The 19984-nt window shown below is 43.8% G+C and overlaps 1 protein-coding gene across 1 annotated transcript in view; it reads right to left on the reverse strand.

Moving 5' to 3' along the window:
* Positions 1-19984, reverse strand: part of LOC126299157 (protein suppressor 2 of zeste-like) — a 443886-nt gene that overhangs the window by 76337 nt on the left and 347565 nt on the right. The window contains exon 3 of the mRNA XM_049990922.1: positions 10007-10136. Coding sequence (XP_049846879.1) covers positions 10007-10130 — 124 coding nt within the window. The 5' untranslated portion in view covers positions 10131-10136. The remainder of the gene's footprint in view (positions 1-10006; positions 10137-19984) is intronic.

The raw sequence follows: 19984 nt of genomic DNA on the forward strand, positions 1-19984 counted from the left end.
TACCGCAGTCACTTACAGCCGGTAACGAAACTGTTGTGATTTGTTTTCGTATTGTGCTTTCTCTAATACAATGAAATAATTACCTAGACCTTTAAATCACGCGTTTCAGCAGATTGACATAGTTACATTCAAGAAGAAAGGAATAGCAAATACAAAAGATATGGTGAAATTTAATACTATACGGTGCCACGTACAAATGATATCCGTGAACATTTGGGCTGGAATGGACGGTAATCGTCGTCTAGGACCCGTATTTCTACCAGTACGAAGTTTACTATCAGTTCCTGCGTTTCAAAGCTTCGTAACTGCTATACACAGCTCTGTTTCTTGTAGTCACAAACCTCTGGTTCCAGCGTGCTGGAGCCCCGGCACATTCCGGTTTCGGCACGCGGGTTACTGTCAAACACGTTGCACAAGACCTGTTGCGTGGGCAATGCGTTTGCATGACTTGAAGACTGCTACGTTCTTTCTCTGTGAAGCGTGCTGCAGATTATTCCAGTTGCCACTAGTGTTTCCCTCTTTCACCGAATCAAGGGCGCGTCTCATGATCAGAAAAGATATGCTCTCCTGTTCTGCAGAGTTAAACGGAGATAATATGCGGCATGTTTGGAAGCTCAGGGCAGAGTGTTTGAAAACTTGTTGGAAATTTACTTGTACATAATTTTTTTTTAGAAAGAAAATATTTTTATATGAATCATAATAGAATCCGGAAAGAGAGTTCTTGTTTGTGTGAAACTCAGCTCTCTCTGGTCGTCCATGAGACCAGAGCGTCGTAACCAACACCCCCACCACTTCCGTTTACTACTTCCCTCTCTACTACCGCCCCTCCCCAATTCCCCGCGTCCGTACAATTGTTGCTTGACTTTAGGAAGGCATTCGACACAGTTCCGCATTGTGGCTAACTTAATCAAATACGGGGTTAAAGACTATCGGAATAGATTTGTGATTTCCTAGCAGACAGGACTCAACACGTCGCTCTTAACGGATGGGAGTCGACAGATGTAGTAATAAATTCCAGAGTACCTCCATGGACTTTTACAGAGCCGGCACTGTTTACAATGTATATAGAGTGTCCCAGAAGGAATGGTCCGCATACAGGGACATGACACAATCATTTGAAGGAAAATGATGCAGTAAACATGGACTCTAAAATGAGTACCTTAAGAACTTCTCCACCTTCGATACAGCGAAACAGACCTCTTCTACTCCAAGCTATTTGCCTTCCATCTTTTGAGAAGAGATGGTATAGATCAAAACATGAAAAAACTGCCTAATAATCGTGACTTGTAAAATGCTTACCTTAGGAGTAATGAGCACTTGTTCAGTGGAAGAGATGTTTCACAGAAGCTAAGATGAACAAGAGCTCATAGCTCTTAAGATACGCACTTCAGAGCCCATGTTTAGTGGACACTTTTATTTTATTTTTCGTTCCATACCAGCAAATCTCAAAATACTGAAAGCCAAGAGCTCGCATTCGAAGAGAGAGGTTTCACAGCATCGAAGCTGACGAAGTGTTTACAGTTCTTAAGGTAAGAATTTTATAGACTATGTTTACTTTAGCCGGCCGCGGTGGTCTAGCGGTTCAGGCGCTCAGTCTGGAACCGCGGGACTGCTACGGTCGCAGGTTCGAATCCTGCCTCGGGCATGGATGTGTGTGATGTCCTTAGGTTAGTTAGGTTTAAGTAGTTCTAAGTTCTAGGGGACTGATGACCACAGCAGTTGAGTCCCATAGTGCTCAGAGCCTTTTTTTTTTTTGTTTACTTTATTGCTTCGAATAACCGTTCATGTCGTATCCCCTAGTATTGACCATTCCTCCTTGGACACCCTGTGTAAATGACGTAATGACATCGGATGTTCCACTAGGCTGTTGTACATGGAGAAGTAGCGAAATGTAGGAAAAACTGCAGATCATGACGATTGGTGCATAAATACGCAGATAGATCCATTATTGTTCAGTTACGATGTTGTCTACAAAGCACTCGAAGCAGTAACCGCGGTCAAATACCAAGGAGCGGCCGCGTAAAGCGACGAAGCAAATCACCTTACGCTGTGCAGCGGAGGGCAGTTTGTGTACCACTGCCACTTCCACTTTTCGTGTTCTAGTCGAGAGTGGTTCGCGGGAAGACCTATTGCTGGTAAGCCCCCGTCTACGCCTGAAACTCTCTAATTTTACTTTCATGGTCTCTTCGCGAGATATACGTAGGAAGAAGCAATATGTTGATCTGTTCTAGAAGTGTACTCCCTCCGAACGTCAGCAGTACAGCACACAGTGATGCAGAACACCTCTCTTGCAGCTTCTGCCACGGGAGCTGGCTAAGCAGCTGTATGACTTACCAAATGAACCTGTTACGAAACGCGCTGCTCTTTTTTGGATCTTCTCTATTTTCTCTATCAATCCTATCTCATGCGGAGCCCAGACTGACGAGTTGTATTCTTGTCTTGGCCGAACGAATTTTCTGTAAGCTACTTCCTTGTGAGTGAACTATATTGCCTGAGGATTCTTCCAACGAATCTCGGTCTGTCATTTGCTTTACCTGCGATTACTTTTATGTGGTCGTCCCATTTTAAATCGTTACGAACGCACACTCCTCTATATTTTATGACTCTAACTGCTTCAAGTGACTGTTTTGCAATCGTGTAATCATGCAATAATGAGTTTCTGTTTCTTTAAGAGTCATACTTACATTTGTTAATGCTAAGGCTCAACTGCACCATACGTCGATCCTCTGCAGGTCTTCCAGATTTTCGGTACAGTTTTCTAGTGTAGTATTCAACAGCAACATCCCCGATAATTTTCATGGAACTTACGACGTTGTCAACAAGGTCATATATATGCTCGTGAGCATATCGGTTGGACCCTAGACGACTGTAAAACTGTGGCCTCGTCACGTGAGGCCTCATTTCAGTTGGTAATAGCTGATGGTAGGGTTCGAGTGTCACGCAGACCCCTAGAAGACATGAATCCAAGTTGTCAACAAGTTACTGTACAAGCTGATGATGGCTCCATAATGCTGTGAGCTTTGTTTACATGTAATGGACCGGATACTCTGTTCGAACGGAATCAATAATTGACTGGAAATGGTTACGTTCGGCTACTTGGAGACCATTTGCAGCCAAACAACGACGGAATTCTTTGGATGACAAAGTGCCACCTCATTGGGCAACTGTTGCTCGCGACTGATTTGAAGAATATTCTGGACAATTCGGGAAAATGAGCACTAGCCCGCGAAAAGTAAACGTCCTGAGTTCGAGTCTCGCTCCGGCACACAGTTTTAATCTGTCAGGAAGTTTCAATTCGATCAAATCATTCGGCCACACAGACCGCCTGACATGAACCCATCGAACATTTATGGGACATAACCGAGAGGTCAGTTCGTGCGCAAACTCCTGCACCAACACTTCCGCAATTATAGACGGCTATAGAGGCAGCACGGCTCAGCATTTCTGCAGAGGACTTCTAACGACTTGTTGAGTCCATACCATGACGAGTTGCGGCATTACGCCGGGCAAAAGAAGGATTAGGAGGTATCCCATGACGTCTGTCACCTTAGTTTATACATCCGCTTGGTCATTTATATGTAATGTGAAACTTAAGGGTCCAATAACACTGCCTTTGGGCACGCCCGAAGTTACTTTTATGTGTGAAAATTTCTCCTGGTGAGAATGACAAGCTGTATTCTGTTTGTTAGAAACTGTGTAATCCAGTCACACAGCTCGTCTGATATTCCGTACGCTCGTATTTTGTGCATTTGGCGGCAGTGCGTAACTACATCGAACGCGTCCGGAAGTCAAGAAACACAGCATTAACCTGGGCACCGAGATCTACAGTTTTCAGGGTCCCGTGGACGAACAAAGCGAGCTGGATTGCGCACGATCGTTGTTTTCGGAACCCCTTGTTGATTCCTATAGCGGAAATGTCCGGTCTCCACAAATGACCATATAAATGTTGTATCAATCCACATGCCAGGATTAGATTCAGTGGGAGAATCGTAAGGGCATACTAGTATGTTCCTCTTCAATCTGGGACCACTACAGGGTAGGATTAATACAAGAGACGGAACGGCGCATTTCGTCATGGTATCATTTCGTAAGTACGACAGTGTTACTGAAATGTTCATCCAACTCTAGTCGCAGACGCTACAATAGGCCCACTGCAGCACAGGTTTAGTGCTGCGGTCTGGAATGTGTTACACAGAGTCACGTAGCATATTGTTCCCCCCCCACCCCCCCTCCATACGCGCCTCGCAATACGACCCCTACTGGAAAGATAAGAGAATACAAGAATGACTTCATACGCAGGCTAACCAACAACCATTCTTCCCACACACAATTCGCCGATGGAACAGGAAAAAGGAATACGAGAATGGCGTCGTACGCATGCTAATCAACAGCCATTCTTCCGACACACCACTCGCCGATGGAACAGGAGACAGGGCAGTGAAACCAGTGAGGTATAGATGCAATTGCCTTTAGTACAACTAAATATCTGTGTTGCTATTTGTTTTCAGAAAATTATAAGCGGTTCAGGCACATGACTGAGGAAATTCCGAATAAAAGGGATGAATGTGTATCCTACTTCCTCCGAGTCTCTCTGGGAGGCCCAGAAATACTTTGTATCCCTTACCGCAATTTCAGTAGGTAAGTAAATACAAGAAAGATCATATTTATTAGAGTGTAATAAATGTGAATAACCGGAAATCCTTGTTCCAAGGTTCTTTCATTCGGCTCGTCTTATGCTGTTCTCGCGTTTGAGCAATGTATGAAGGAATGTTTAATATATTCGCCGAGGAGAGACTGAGATCCTATTTCAGCGTTTGCGTGGAGATGAATAATGCAGAAGATGCAAACCCGTCGCCAGAGGCGAGCAGAGTGCATAACCCGTATGCAGGGTCGTCGAATTATGCGGTAAATAGCAGCGCTGCAGCCGCCACGTGATGCTGCGATCTACACAGGAGCCACTCTGCTCCGTGCCGTCCTGGCTGTGCTTCCAGCACTGCAACCCTCACCAAACAGGTGTGAACGAATCACTACCACAAGATAACTAGTTTCCCGTAACAAGATGATTTGCACGTCCCTATATTACTAACACCCCGGAATTCAACACTGCCTATCTAATGGCTTCCAGGGGCAACAAAATTTGATTTTCAGTTAATTATTGACCGAATTTAAAAATTTAAAATGCTGTCATAATCTACTTCAGTATCAGACACGACGCTCTAATTTATTACTCCTTTACTACCGACTATTTGCAACATAGTTTGCACACAGTATACACATATACCACTGAATGTAGCTGCAAAATTATATCACTGTACGACAAACAATTCAGGAGATATGACGTCATAAAATTTTGATGCGTGAAAAACTAGCTTGCTGTTAAAATCGCGAGCAAATTGCCCACATTATACTCATCCTATGTTAAGCATTAGTTCAAACCTTTTCCAAGCCTCTTCTCGCTTAAACGCTCAACGGCAAATATGTATCATACTAACTGACTTGTAAACAAATCACCTGTGTGAATCTGTGTTATACGTCGGAGTTTGGTTCTTTAAAGATTCCCAGTTTACTAGTACAAATCAGTTGCGACAGGCGTTACATGTTGATTAATTTTATCTGTTACTAAAAACACAACAACACTAGTGTAAAATATTGGGATGGCTTGATTTATTGTTTAACTGTGTTTAGGCTCTCGAATTTTAACTCAAAAATAGAAAAATTCAACAAATAATTCTAGAGGGTGTATGAAATGTAATAAGTTCATCTACCTAGCACTTGCATACGACCCTGTAAAAAATTTAAGCAATTCGTACAAAGGAGTTACTGAAACAAATCTTTCAGAGAAAACAGAGTATATAATCGGTCTCAAAATTTCAGCTGAAGATGCTAAAATCGTGACAAACATAAAAAACAACAAAACATATAGAAACACAACTAGGTAAAATAGAAAGGGATGTGAATTTAAATACCTCGATGAAAATAAGAAACAGGATGAATTACAAACTTCTTCAATAGACGTAAAAATATTTACATCAATAAGTGCACCTCTATAAACAATAATATAACAAAAACAAAGCAAATCTCTGGGTTCTGACGCTGATAGCCCATTGGGGACCGACGGACCACCGTAGGTACCATCCTCTGCCAATTGCGTAACTGGATGCAGCATGGACGAGCGTGGCTTCACCACACCGCTCTACCTGCCGTTGTCGGCTTTCTTGGCTTTGAAGCCGCTGCTCCTCATCCAAGTGGCTCCTCAATCGGCATTACGAAGCTGAACAGATCCCATGTCAGTCCTCCCACCAAGGAAAACATTCTCCCTGGCAGTACAGAGAATTGAACCTGGGTCGTCCGCATAGCAGCCAGACACGCTGATCATTGACAACTAAACTAAAACACTATCCTAGAGTGATACGACCGGCATGTGTATATGCATGCGATTACTGAACACTGACCCACAAGCTGCATATACTAGAGGTAAATGAAAGATGGATCATTCCGGAAACAACACGCGCAAGCGTTCAGATTGTGTTAACGCCATCAGCTTTCACGTCACCTCTATTGACAAAACTTCAGTCATTACTTGAGAACGCTCTTCTCAAATTAAATTAAAGAGCCAAAGAAACTGGTACCCCTGCCTAATATCTTGTAGCGGCTCCGCGAGCACGCAGAAGTGCCGCAACACGGCATCGCATGGACTCGACTAATGTTTGAAGTAGTGCTGGAGGAAAGTGCCACCATGAATTCTGCAGGGCTGTCCAGAGATCCGTTAGAGTACGAGGGGGTAGAGATCTCATCTGAACAGCGCGCTGCAAAGCATCCCACATACGCTCAACAATGTTCATGTCTTGGGAGTTTGGTGGCTAGTGGAAGAGTATGAACTCAGTGTTACTGGAGCCACTCTGTAACAATTCTGGACGTGTGGGGGTCGCACAGTCCTGATGTAATTGCTCAAGTCTGTCGGAGTGCACAATGGACATGAATTGATGCGGGTGATCAGACAGGATGCTTACGTACGTGTCACCTGTCAGAATCGTATCTAGATGTATCATGAGTCCCATATCCCTCCAACTGCACACGCCCCACATCATTACAGAGCCTCCACCACCTTGAACAGTCCCCGCTGACATGCAGGGTCCACGGATTCATGAGGTTGTCTCCATACCCGTACATGCCCATCCCCTCGATACAATTTGAAACGAGACTCGTCCGACCAGGCAACATGTCTCCAGTCATCAACAGTCCAATGCCGGTGTTGACGGGCCTAGGCGAGGGGTAATTCTTTGTGTCGTGCAGTCATGAAGGGTACACGAGTGGACATTCGGCTCCGAAAGCCCATATCGATTATGTTTCGTTTCATGGTTCGCACACTGACACTTGTTGATGGCCCAGCATTGAAATCTGCAGCAATTTGTGGAAGGGTTGCTCTCCTGTCACGTTGAAAGACTCTCTTCAGTCATCGCTGGTCCCGTTCTTGCAGGATCTTTTTCCATCCGCAGCGATGTCGGAGAGCTAATGTTTTACCAGATTCCTGATATTCACAGTACACTCGCGAAATGATCGTACGGGGAAATCCCCACTTCATCGCTACCTCGGATATGCTGTGTCTCATCGCTCGTGCGCCTACTATAACACCACGTTCAAACTTACTTAAATCTTGATAACCTGCCATTGTAGAAGCAGTAATCGATCTACAACTGCGTCACACACTTGTTCTCTGTTGTTTTATATGGACGTTGCCGACGGCAGTACCGTATTCTGCCTCTTTACATACACTATGTAATAAAAAGTATCCGGACACCTGGCTTAATATGACTTACAAGTTCGTGACGACCTCCATCGGTAATGCTGGAATTCAGTATGGTTTTGGCCAACGCTTAGCCTTGATGACAGCTTCCACTCTCGCAGCCATATGTTCAATCAGGTGCTGGAAGATTTCTTGGGAAATGGCTGCCCATTCTTCAGGGAGTGCTGCAATGAGGAGAGGTATCGAAGTCGGTCGGTGACGCCTGACACGAAGTCGGCGTTCCAAAACATCCCAAAGGTGTTCTATAGAATTCAGATCTGGACTCTGTACAGGCCACTCTATTACAGGGATGCTATTGTCGTGTAAGCACTCCGCCTCCGCCACAGGCCGTGCATTGTGAACAGTTCCTCGATCGTGTCGAAAGATTTTATCGCCATCATCGAATTGCTCTTCAACAGTGGAAAGCAAGAAGGTGCTTAAAACATCAATGTAGGCCTGTATTGTGATAGCACCACGCAAAACAACAAGAGGTGCAAGCCCCCTCCATGAAAAATACGACCACACCACAACACGACCACCTCCGAATTTTACTGTTGGCACTACACAAGCTGACAGGTGACGTTCAGCGGGCATTCGCCACACCCACACCCCTCTATCAGATAGCCACATTGTGTACCGTGATTCGTCACCCCACACAACGTTTATCCACTGTGTCAATCGTCCAATGTTTACGCTCCTTGCACCAAGCGGGGCGTTGTTTGGCATTAACCGGTGTGATTGGTGGCTTATGAGTAGCCGCTCGACCATGAAATCCTGTCATAGTAATTGCAGTGGATCCTGATGCAGATTGGAATTCCTGTGTGATGGTAAGGATAGATGTTTGCCTATTACATATTACGACCCTCTTCTATTGTCGGCGGTCTCTGTCAGTCAACAGACGAGGTCGGCCTGTACGCTTTTGTGCTGAACGTGTCCCTGTACGTTTCTTCTTCACTATCATATCGGAAACAGTGGACCTAGGGATGTTTAGGAGTGTGCAAATCTTGGGTACAGACGTATGACACAAGTGACACCCAATCACCTGACCACATTCGAAGCGTGTGATTTCCGCGGAGCGCCCCATTTTACTCTCACGATGTCTAATGACTACTGAGGTCGCTGTATGGAGTACCTGGCAGTAGGTGGCAGCACAATGCACCTAACATGAAAAACGTGTGTTTTTGGGAGGGTCCGGATACGTATGATCACATAGTGTATCTCTGTGTTTGAATACCAGTTTCTTTGGCGCTTCAGTCTAAAATTACCATTCATTTGGCATGTCTGTCTGATACGTTACATAACTCCCTTTCTATTTGAAAATTACGAGTTGTGCCGGTGGCTTCCAAAATGGCCTCCATGTTGATAACGGAGGCTCTCCCATGTCACACACTCTCTCTCTCTTTCGAAGCATTAATCCCGACTTGCGGGGTTTGCTGTTTTGCTACATCTAATCAATTTGTCCTTGTCGTTGACATCTTCTGGTCTTAAGTGAACAACGAGCACGTCTCTCCTGACGTTGTCAGTCCATCTCTTTGCAGGTCTTCCTCGTGGTCTTGTTCCTCCTGGGTTGAAGTGGAGCACTGTTTTTGCCAATGAGTTGTCTTGTTTTCTCATGACGTGGCCGTACCAGCGCAGACGGGCTTCCCTCACTTCGTCGGCGATCGGCGCGACACCAAACCTTTGCCGGACGCCTGTATTTTTTACGTGGTCACATCGTGTCAGCCCCATGGACCATCGAAGCATCTTCATCTCCATGGTGTGTAACATTTGCTCCTGTTGTTTCGTCATAGAGCCACACTCAGTCCCATACATTGCTGCTGGGCGTACCATGGCCTTATATACTTTTGCCTTTAGGTACTGAGGCATCTTTTTTATCGCAGAGGACTCCAGTGACCTGTCTCCACTTGAGCCAAGCTGCATTCACCCTCATCCGAGTATCAAGAGTTGTGTCGCAGTCTGAGGTGACGAGAGACCCTAGGTACTTAAAATGCATCAAGTCCTAAGATAGGATCAGGACTACTGATTGGTGGATGCGTAAATTCTTTGTTGCTGATGTTATAAAAGTAGTCTGTCCAACATTCGAGAACAGATTGCTTATCTCTTGGCAGTTTGGCGTCGGCTCCCATGTCACACTACTGGTGTGTTTTTTTAGCAGGATGGTACCACACATACGGACAGGCTGTGCAGGTAGTGGGGTTTCTGGAATGCAAGTTGGGTACTCACAGGAGTGCAGGCACTCGACGATGGTGGTGGCGTCAATGAAGTAGCCGCCGCAGAGCGTGCACAAGATGTAGGGGTTGAGCTCGCGCAGCAGCAGACGTCCCGTTGCCGACCGCGCTGCCTCCATCGCTACCTGCAAACACAACACCGGCGACGAGTTAAGCATCATCTCTACACTCATAAGGAAGGATCATACTACTCATCACCTTTCCTGTTCCACTCACAAATGCTGCGAGGAGCAATTCTGATTTCAAATACTCTTTTCGCTTCAATCACTGCCGTTATTATTACTATTCATAAAACACTGGTGTGCAAAACTTCAAGATGAAAATAACTTTCGAACAATGAGTCACTGCAAAGTAGCATAGCTCGACGAAACTGGGACCATACGGAAAGAACTGCTACAGTATAGTATAGAAGGTAACTGAAAGAAATACATCTACATCTTCATGGATACTCTGCAAATCACATTTAAGTGCCTGGAAGAGGGTTCATCGAATCACCTTCACAATTCTCTATTATTCCATTCTCGTATAGGGCGCGGAAGGAACGAATACCAATATCTTTCCGTACGAGCTCTAATTTCCCTTATTTTACCGTGGTGATCCCTATGCACGTCGGTGCCGACAAAATATTTTCACATTCGGAGGAGAAAGTTGGTGATTGGAATTTCGTGAGAAGATTCCGTCGCAAAGAAAAACGCCTTTCTTTTGACGATTTCCAGCCCAAATCCTGTATCATTTCTGTGACACACTCTCCCATATCTCCCGATAATACAAAACGTGCTGCCTTTCTTTGAACTTTTTCGATGTACTCCGTCAGTCCTATCTGGTAAAGATCCTACACCGCGCAGCAGTATTCTAAAAGAGGACGAACAAGCGTCGTGTAGGCAGTCTCCTTAGTAGGTCTGTTACATTTTCTAAGTGTCCTGCCAATAAAATGCAGTCTTTGGTTAGCATTCCCCACAACATTTTCTATGTGTTCCTTCCAATTTAAGTTGTTCGTAATTGTAATACCTCGGTATTTAGTTGAATTTACGGCTTTTAGATTAGCCTGATTTATAGTGTAACCGAAGTTCAACGAGTTCCTTTTAGCACTCATGTGGATGACCTCACACTTTTCGTTATTCAGGGTCAACTGCAAATTTTCGCACCATTCAGATATTTTTTCTAAATCGTTTTGGAATTTGTTTTGATCTTCTGATGACTGTATTAGTCAATAAACGACAGCGTCATCTGCAAACAACCGAAGACGGCCGCTCAGATTGTCTCCCAAATCATTTATATAGATAAGGAACAGCAAAGGTCCTATAACACTACCTTGAGGAATGCCTGAAATCACTTCTGTTTTACTCGATGACTTCCCATCAATTGCTACGAACTGTGACCTCTCTGACAGGAAATCACAAATCCAGTCACATCACTGAGACGATATTCCATAAGCACGCAATTTCACTGCGAGCCGCTTGTGTGGCACAGTGTCGAAAGCCTTCCGGAAATCTAGAAATACGGAATAAATCAGAAATCCCTTGTCAATAGCACTCAACACTTCATGTGAATAAGAAGCTAATTGTGTTTTACAGGAACGATGTTTTCTAAACCCATGTTGAAATACGCAATGACACGAACAGAAACGACACTTTTTCTTCCAATACAATAATTATATGGTAGTCATCCTGATTCATGATGGTATCCTGAACTTTATAAACGGCGGGAGCTGGTCCTAATAAGGTGTGTGATCACCACGGATGGCAACGAATGCTCTGCAACGTGGTCTCATGGCGGTCATACGGTTGGGCGTCCCTTTCCTCCACCAGCGCGGTTGGCAACTGGTGGAGGGTGTGTGTGCTGCAAGACATCTCTCCAACGCAGCCCACAAGTCATCGATAGGATTTAAGTCGGGGAACGGGCTGGCCAGTCAATTCGCCGAATAATTTCTCATTCCGAGAACTGGTCCACCCGCGCTGTTCGATGCGTCCGCGCATTGTCCTCCCTACAAATTAAGTCAGGTGCGAATGCACGTCTCAAAATATTCACATAAGGCAGGAGTAGGTTGACTGGTATGTCTACCGCTTTCTAATATTTGGAGGTGGGTGCGCACAAGCAACGTTATTACTCCCCATATCGTAACACCCGGACCACCAAAACGATGATATTCGATAATGTTCCGGGGTGCACTCTGTGCTCCCACCTCCCACCATGTACGGGTACTTCCATCGTCGAGGAACTGAACGCCTGATAGAACGTTCCGACCGTTCTTTACACAAGTGTAATGTGCTGCGAATACATAGAAAGGAAGATCCCTTATCATTTAGCTACAATATAGCAAGTCAGCAACTGGAAGCAGTTAATTCCATGAATTATCTGGGAGTAAGCATTAGGAGTGATTTACAATGGAATGATCGTATAAAGTTGATCGTCGGTAAAGCAGATGCCAGACTCAGATCCATTGGAAGAATCCTAAGGAAATGCAATCCGAAAACAAAGGAAGTAGGTTCCAGTACGCTTGTTCGCCCACTGCTTGTATACTGCTCAGCAGTGTGGGGTCCGTACCAAGTAGGGTTGACAGAAGAGATAGAGAAGATCCAACGGAGAGCAGCGCGCTTCGTTACAGGACCACTTAGTAATCGCGAAAGCGTTACGGAGATGATAGATAAACTCCAGTGGAAGACTCTGCAGGGGAGACTCTCAGTAGCTCGGTACGGGCTTTTGTTGAAGTTTCGAGAACATACCTTCACCGAGGAGTCAATCAGTATATTGCTCCCTCCTACGTATATCTCGCGAAGAGACCGTGAGGATAAAACCAGAGAGATTAGAGCCCACACAGAGGCATACCGACAATCCTTCTTTCTACGAACAATACGAGACTGGAATAGGAGGGAGAACAGATAGAGGTACTCAAGGTACCCTCCGCCACACACCGTCAGGTGGCTTGCGGAGTGTAGATGTAGAAACTTTATGATTTGGAAAACTGTGGCATCTACGTACTTTGAAGTGTAGGGCACCATTCAATAAAGGTCACTTGACCTGCCATAATAATGTGTAATTTACTTTTTGAAATGCCTACGTATCAAGTGCACCATAGTCAAAATGCAATGGTAGCCAGTGTAGCATAAACGCACAACTCAGAGATAATCTTATAATAACAGTAACGTCATTGAGATTACAAGCATATCCGTTTGTTGTTTACAACTCTCCTGGACTGTTCTATTAATCTGTCCGGTGTAAGGCAGGCCACATTCGCAATGAATGATTTACACATATGATTTTCCAGACCGATGACCTCGCAGGTTGGTCTCCACCCTCCACATCAATCCAAACCCATCCAAATGATTTCCAGAGACCTAAGGAAACATGTCATTCTGTCTGTTTCAGCAAAGCTAATAAAAGTAGTCTTACCAATATTAAGCACGCTCCATGTTCCCTCGAGCTGAGTGTATGCCGCATTCCATGCGAATGTTGCATGTCTTACGCGGGGCAGAGTATTAAAATAGTCCAGGACAGATGCAAGGAACATCAGAAACACATCCGACAAATTCAGCCAAACAAATCAGTTGCCGCGCGGGATTAGCCGAGTGGTCTGGGGCGCTGCAGTCATGGACTGTGCGGCTGGTCCCGGCGGAGGTTCGAGTGCTCCCTCAGGCATGGGTGTGTGTGTTTGTCCTTAGGATAATTTAGGTTAAGTAGTGTGTAAGCTTAGGGACTGGTAACCTTAGCAGTTAAGTCCCATAAGATTTCACACACATTTGAACATTTTGAACACAAATCAGTTGCCGTAGAGAACTGCCTAAAATATAATCATGAAATGAAACAAGATGACATCAGGATGGCGGTACAAACACTAATTTTCTGAGACAATGTATATAAGAAGTGTATCAGAATAAAAATGTAAAATCTAATAAATAGGAAAGCAGGTTTCAATTTGATAAGGCATGCGGGCCAGCATTCAATTAATAACGATATCACTGACCATTCCATCGACCAGAGCTGGAAAATGTCGAGACAATGCGTGTTTCACGATATATCAATGCGGGTACTGGAAAACAAATGAACATCAAAGGGCGTAGCGGCCGCTGAGAGTCGAACTCGGCTATAAATAACGGCGTGACACAAACAACAGTTGACAGTCTGTCTGGAGCCCACGCAGCGAGCACAACAAACAGCAAAACTCGCAGCAATTGGAGAAGACGGCTGAACCGATCGTCGCAACGTTGTGCATAAAACGGAAATAACAACTCGACAAAACACCCAGAAACACACCATTAACCAGTCGCGCCGAGAAGACCTGAAAGATCTTATCTTTTACCGCATTCACCAATCCGTATGTATGGAAACTCAATGTTTTCAGATACAGTGAGACGCAGATATTTAAATGAACATATTTACACTATTATTTTCCCACTGACCACACTGTTAGATCTCTACTATTATGATTCTAAAAATGGTACTTAAACCTAACTAACCTAAGGACATCACACACATACACGCCCGAGGCAGCAGGATTCGAACCTGCGACCGTAGCAGTCGCGCGGTTCCGGACTGCAGCGCCTAGAACCGCTCAGCCACCGTAGCCGTCTACTATGTTTCTAAGGATGGAGAATTCACGTTTTTGCAGGATAGCAATAGAGGAGTATCCTTAATTTCGGTTTTTAAAATATCTGTTGCCATCTGCGTTAGCAAGCATAAATTGAAGCATATGAAGGATGGATGCTGAACGTATGTTTAAAAAAGTTCACACGCGTTCATCAGGACATCGCCTGAATGGTAACATCATATGGGAAACGTGTTGTTTACCGGAAAACTGTAAACAGAGTAATATCAAAACGACCTTTAACATATATAATGGCACACAATGTTGGAATTACAGAGGATTTTGCTACTTTTAAAAATAACTATTTTTCTACTACTTTACAAATCTGTTCGAGTTTCCGCTTGCAACAGCTACGAAAACCATTTAGTGCAATGTACGCTTAACCCCACGAGACAAACCACCCGTGGAGGCAGGTTACAGTAAACCGATGCGAGTGGTTGCTTCCAACCCGACACCAGCGGTCAGTAAACGAACACAAAAGTGCTCGTACAAATAGAAAAAATAAATATGGAAATGATGAGCGTTGTTACTCCGCGCTGATAAGATCGTAATGTACTGTTACGAGGGTGAAAAGGCAGCTGTCAACAACTTCTTTCCAAGATTTTCTTCTCGTTTCTTGTGCTGGCCATTTTCGCAGCAGCTGCATATAAATTACAGTACTTCCAAAGGAAACGCCTTTTGCGTGCAGTGCATTAAGATTTTTTTATTATTACTATTTATAATGTCCACCCAGATGGGTTTTGCTTTAGTTACAAGGCGTTCTCAGTGGGTGTCCTGAGCATTACATGAATTTTTACAGGTTTTCACTTACAGGTTACACAAAAAACAGTTGGTTGATATTTTTATGATGAAATGGAAAATTACTTACAGATTATAAGTGTAAAAGTCTAAACAATTTTCCACATAAGAGATAGCTATTTGGCTTAAAAATAATGGATTAGACGCTGATCTGTAAGTACTTTTCCATTTTATTATAAAAACCTCAACGAACTGTTTTAAATCCACAACCTGTAGGTTGTAATGTAACGGACTACTGAAACTACCGATACCACCGGATGGCGAGGTGTGCGGTACCGTCAATCAACTTGAAGGAGTAACTGAACTTTAACTACATAAACATAAACTGAAATATTATTTTGTTACAAAACTGTAATATGAGGACAATCATGAGGTTTATTGCCACAGAACTATATTATAAACACTTTTCATTTTTCATATATGTATACGTGAGATGTGTAAAATATCGATATACAACCAAGGTTGGCAGTACTGCACAGTTTGTAAGCTCTGTGAACAGGGGCCGGTGGTTGGTGGGTGTAGAGACAATGGGCAGTTGGCGTTGAGACGTTGAGTAATACGCTTGCTTTGAGAAGGTCAAGGATAAAGGGAACGAAATTATGTATTGGAAAAGCTGTTACATTGAAAATTATTGAATATCGTCACGAGCAGCATTTATAAATTAAAAGTTGGTAGTTTAAATGTGTGTCAGGTCTTACGCAGCAGAATACACACCCTGGACCTCAAATTGATTTAACAAACACTGGACCACGAGCGTGCAACAACGACCAATAAAGGTAAGAAAGTTATATTACTCTAAATTCAAATTGTGATGATACCTTTCTTTCTCCATGTCTTCAACCCTGTATGTACTCTGTTGTTAGAGTGAACAGCTTGACAGGGACTTGTGGTCGACTAGGCACACTAGGGAGACCACACAGCTTTAAAATGACAATTTGTAGCTTAATATACTACAACTGATAATAATTAATATTTGTCCCCCGGAGAAAGAGGTGCATTACAAGGTGCAACCGATAACTTGCACGTGCAAACGAAAAAGTCATGTAATATTTCAGGGCACCCACTGAAGGTGCCTTGTAACTAAAGCGAAATGCATCTGCGCCCACAAAATATATTTAAAAAACTTAATGTGCCGCTTGCAAAAGGCGTTTTCTTTTGAGCAACTGTAATTTATTTTCTACCCGATACGTACAGACACGGATGCTACCAGCACGGCGACGATAGTAAACGACCGTAAAAGAACGGAGCAAGGTGAAGGCTACAGTATAGTTGAGGAGAGTTTCATCTATCTTTCCAAAGCGCCGTCTCGCGATTACCGGTACATCCAGAAACCATTACAAACACGATTTGTCACTAATGAACTTTTCGTCGAAGGAACCTTAAACTATAATTTTTCCTTTTTCTATTAACTTAGCAATGAGAACCAAAGTAACCAGACACGGAGAACTACAAATACCGCCTTCTTTTATTTCGGTTCTTTTTCGGTGTAGTTTTAGATTTATGTTCCCGTTTACAACTAGTGAATTGATCATTCTATTGTGGAGATACCACCATCAGGTGGGAACCAGGAAATCAGAGAAAACATACAGGTGGTTAACCAGGGCGAAACGTGCTTCTTAGCTGCAGCACGTAACTTCATGGACGCGAACAGTGTCATTATAATAGTGATGAATGTAAAAGCCTTTGTACAGGATTACCGCGTGAGTGATTCCGTTCTGAGCACTAATTCAGCGCCCCGGTAATTGGCTATAAAAGCGACGGCTGCTAGTACGCAGTGGATTGCGCCAGCTGGACTGGCGAGTCTTCCCAGCTGACCCGCACGCTCTCAGCTCCCATTTATGAGAATGAACACCGCATTCGTAAATGTGATTAGGCCCTTATTACACAGTAAATTTCATCCACAATGATCAAAGCCCTTTGGTCAAATCTTTGACAGTGTACGACGGAAGCTTTTAGAAAAGATATCTTTGATCATAGGTCTCTGATCAAAGTTAGAGTATGGTCGTATCTCTGATCAAAGTTAGCCATATAGTATTCTTGTTGGATTAGCTTTGCTTGATTCTAACCTGTAACATGACATCAAAGTTTACTTGATGTGTAGCTTCCACTACGTCAATAATTTCTAAGTGTAAAGAATACGAAACTCTTCATAACACCAAATTATAAAAAAACAGCAATAAGCGCTTAGAGTCTCATAAAGAAATAGCTGCAGCCATCAGCGAAATGGCCGCACCGTAAATGAGCTGAGGAGGAAATTGATCGTATTGTTGTTGTGGTCGTTAAGTCCGAAGACTGGTTTGATACAGCTTTACAAAAAATGGTTCAAATGGCTCTGAGCACTATGGGACTTAACATCTACGGTCATCAGTCCCCTAGAACTTAGAACTACTTAAACCTAACTAACCTAAGGACAGCACACAACACCCAGTCATCACGAGGCAGAGAAAATCCCTGACCCCGCCGGGAATAGAACCCCGGAACCCGGGCGCGGGAAACGAGAACGCTACCGCACGACCACGAGCTGTGGACCGCTACTTTACAGTATGTTGTACAAGCCTCTTCATCTCCGAATAACTGCAGCAACCCGCGGCCATTTAAACACGCTTACTGTACTCGCCTCTTCGTCTCCCTCAGCAATTTTAACCCCCCTCACTTTCCTCCAATGGTAAACTGAGAATTCCTTGATGAATCAGAATGTGTCCTATCAACCGATCCTTTCAGTTAGTGACGTTAGGCCACAAATATCTTTTCTAGCGAACTTTATTCGGTACCTCCTCATTAGTCACCCGATACGTCATTCTCATCTTCAGCATTATTTTATAACATTACATTTCAAGAGCTTCTGTTTTCTTCCTCACTGATCTCCTTATCACCCGCTGTCACTTCCGTACAAGGCTACACCCCAGACAAATGTATTCAGAAAAGCTTTCCTGAAACTTAAATTTATATTCCATGTTAACAAATTTCTCTTCTTCACAAACACTTTTACACGGAGTCACTACTTGGTGGTAATCCAAGTGGTGTTAATCAAGTGTACACAACTGAAATAAATGCATTTATTTGTTCCTACAAATAACCTAACCTTCGCAAATTCCTCCCTAAGTGATATTTAATATTGTTTCACATTCTTCTGAAAACAATACGTGAAATGGAACTCTGTCGGATGCGAGTATTATATTGCAAGTTGGAATAGCTTTTGCCACTTTCATAAGGACGAATTGAAATGTTTCTTCGTACATTCTTAAAAAATTTTGTAGCTCTTTATGTCTTCACACTGTAGCTCACGACGCAAATTCCGGCGAACGCTTTGAGCTTCTCACCTCGATGTACATATTACCGAGAACTGTTTTTCACTTTTTTTTGTTGAAGCATTGCGTTTGCCGCCAACATTATATTAAATGCTGCACCATCGACGATTGACTGTTCGGCATCCATTCTCCAATAACTATAACGGAAACGTTGACGACAGTATAATGGATCCAGCGAAGTAAGCCTACTTTGGTCGAAGAAGCATGACAAAATCGTTGACACAGTTCTTTGATCAAAGCACTTGGGTAGTGTAGTACCATGTGTTGCACCTGTTAACACGTCACTATTCCCTGCGAAATGCGGACGCCATGGAACTGTTTGCGATGGTAAACATGTCATACTTGTGCTAGAAATAATCAATCGGCTCTATCGAGGGTGAATGCTCGACTTCGTTTCCACTGGGAGAATGTTGGGAAAGTGTAGCTCAGCCAAAAAGGAGACGACGTACAGAAAGCTTGTGTGACCAATTCTTGAGTACTGTTCGAATGTTTGGATTCTCCACCAGGTAGGATTAAAGGAAGACGTCGAAGCAGTTCAGAGGCATGTTGCTAGATTTGTTACTGGTAGGTTCGATCAGCACGCAAGTATTAACGGGGATGCTTCGTGAACTCAAATGGGAATCTCTGTAGGGAAGAGACGCTCTTTTCGTGAGGCACTATTGCGGAAATTTAGAGAACTGGCATCTGAGGCCGACTGAAGAACGATTCTACTGACGCCGACGTACATTTCGCGTAGATAAGATGCGAGAAATTAGGGTTCGTCCGGGGGCTTTTAGGCAGCTATTTTTCCCCCGCTCTATCTGAGAGTGGAACAGGCAAGGCAATGACAAGTAGTGGCACGTGGTACCCTCCGACGGGCACCGAAAGGTGGCTTGCGGTGTTCAAATGTCTGTGAAATGTTATGGGACTTAACTGCTAAGGTCATAAGTCCCTAAGCTTACACACTACTTAACCTAAATTATCCTAAGGACAAACACACACACCCATGCCCGAGGGAGGGCTCGAACCTCCGCCGGGACCAGCCGCACAGTCCATGACTGTAGCGCCTTAGAACTTGCGGTGTATTTATGTAGATGTATATGTAGAAATGGTTATGTAGATTATCATGTATTCCTAAAACAGTATGAGCCTAACGCTGCACTAGTAATGTATTTTTGTTATGTTCATTCCAAAGAAGCGATGAGTTTGATAAATGATAACAGAACACTTCTGTACGTAAAGAGCACCTTCGTTTTTAAAACAGAGACATAGCTTTAAAAGAAGCTGTTTAATATCCGGTTTTTGT

This window comes from Schistocerca gregaria, chromosome X, assembly GCF_023897955.1.
Source record: "Schistocerca gregaria isolate iqSchGreg1 chromosome X, iqSchGreg1.2, whole genome shotgun sequence".
In the NCBI taxonomy this organism is placed as follows: Eukaryota; Metazoa; Arthropoda; class Insecta; order Orthoptera; family Acrididae; genus Schistocerca; species Schistocerca gregaria.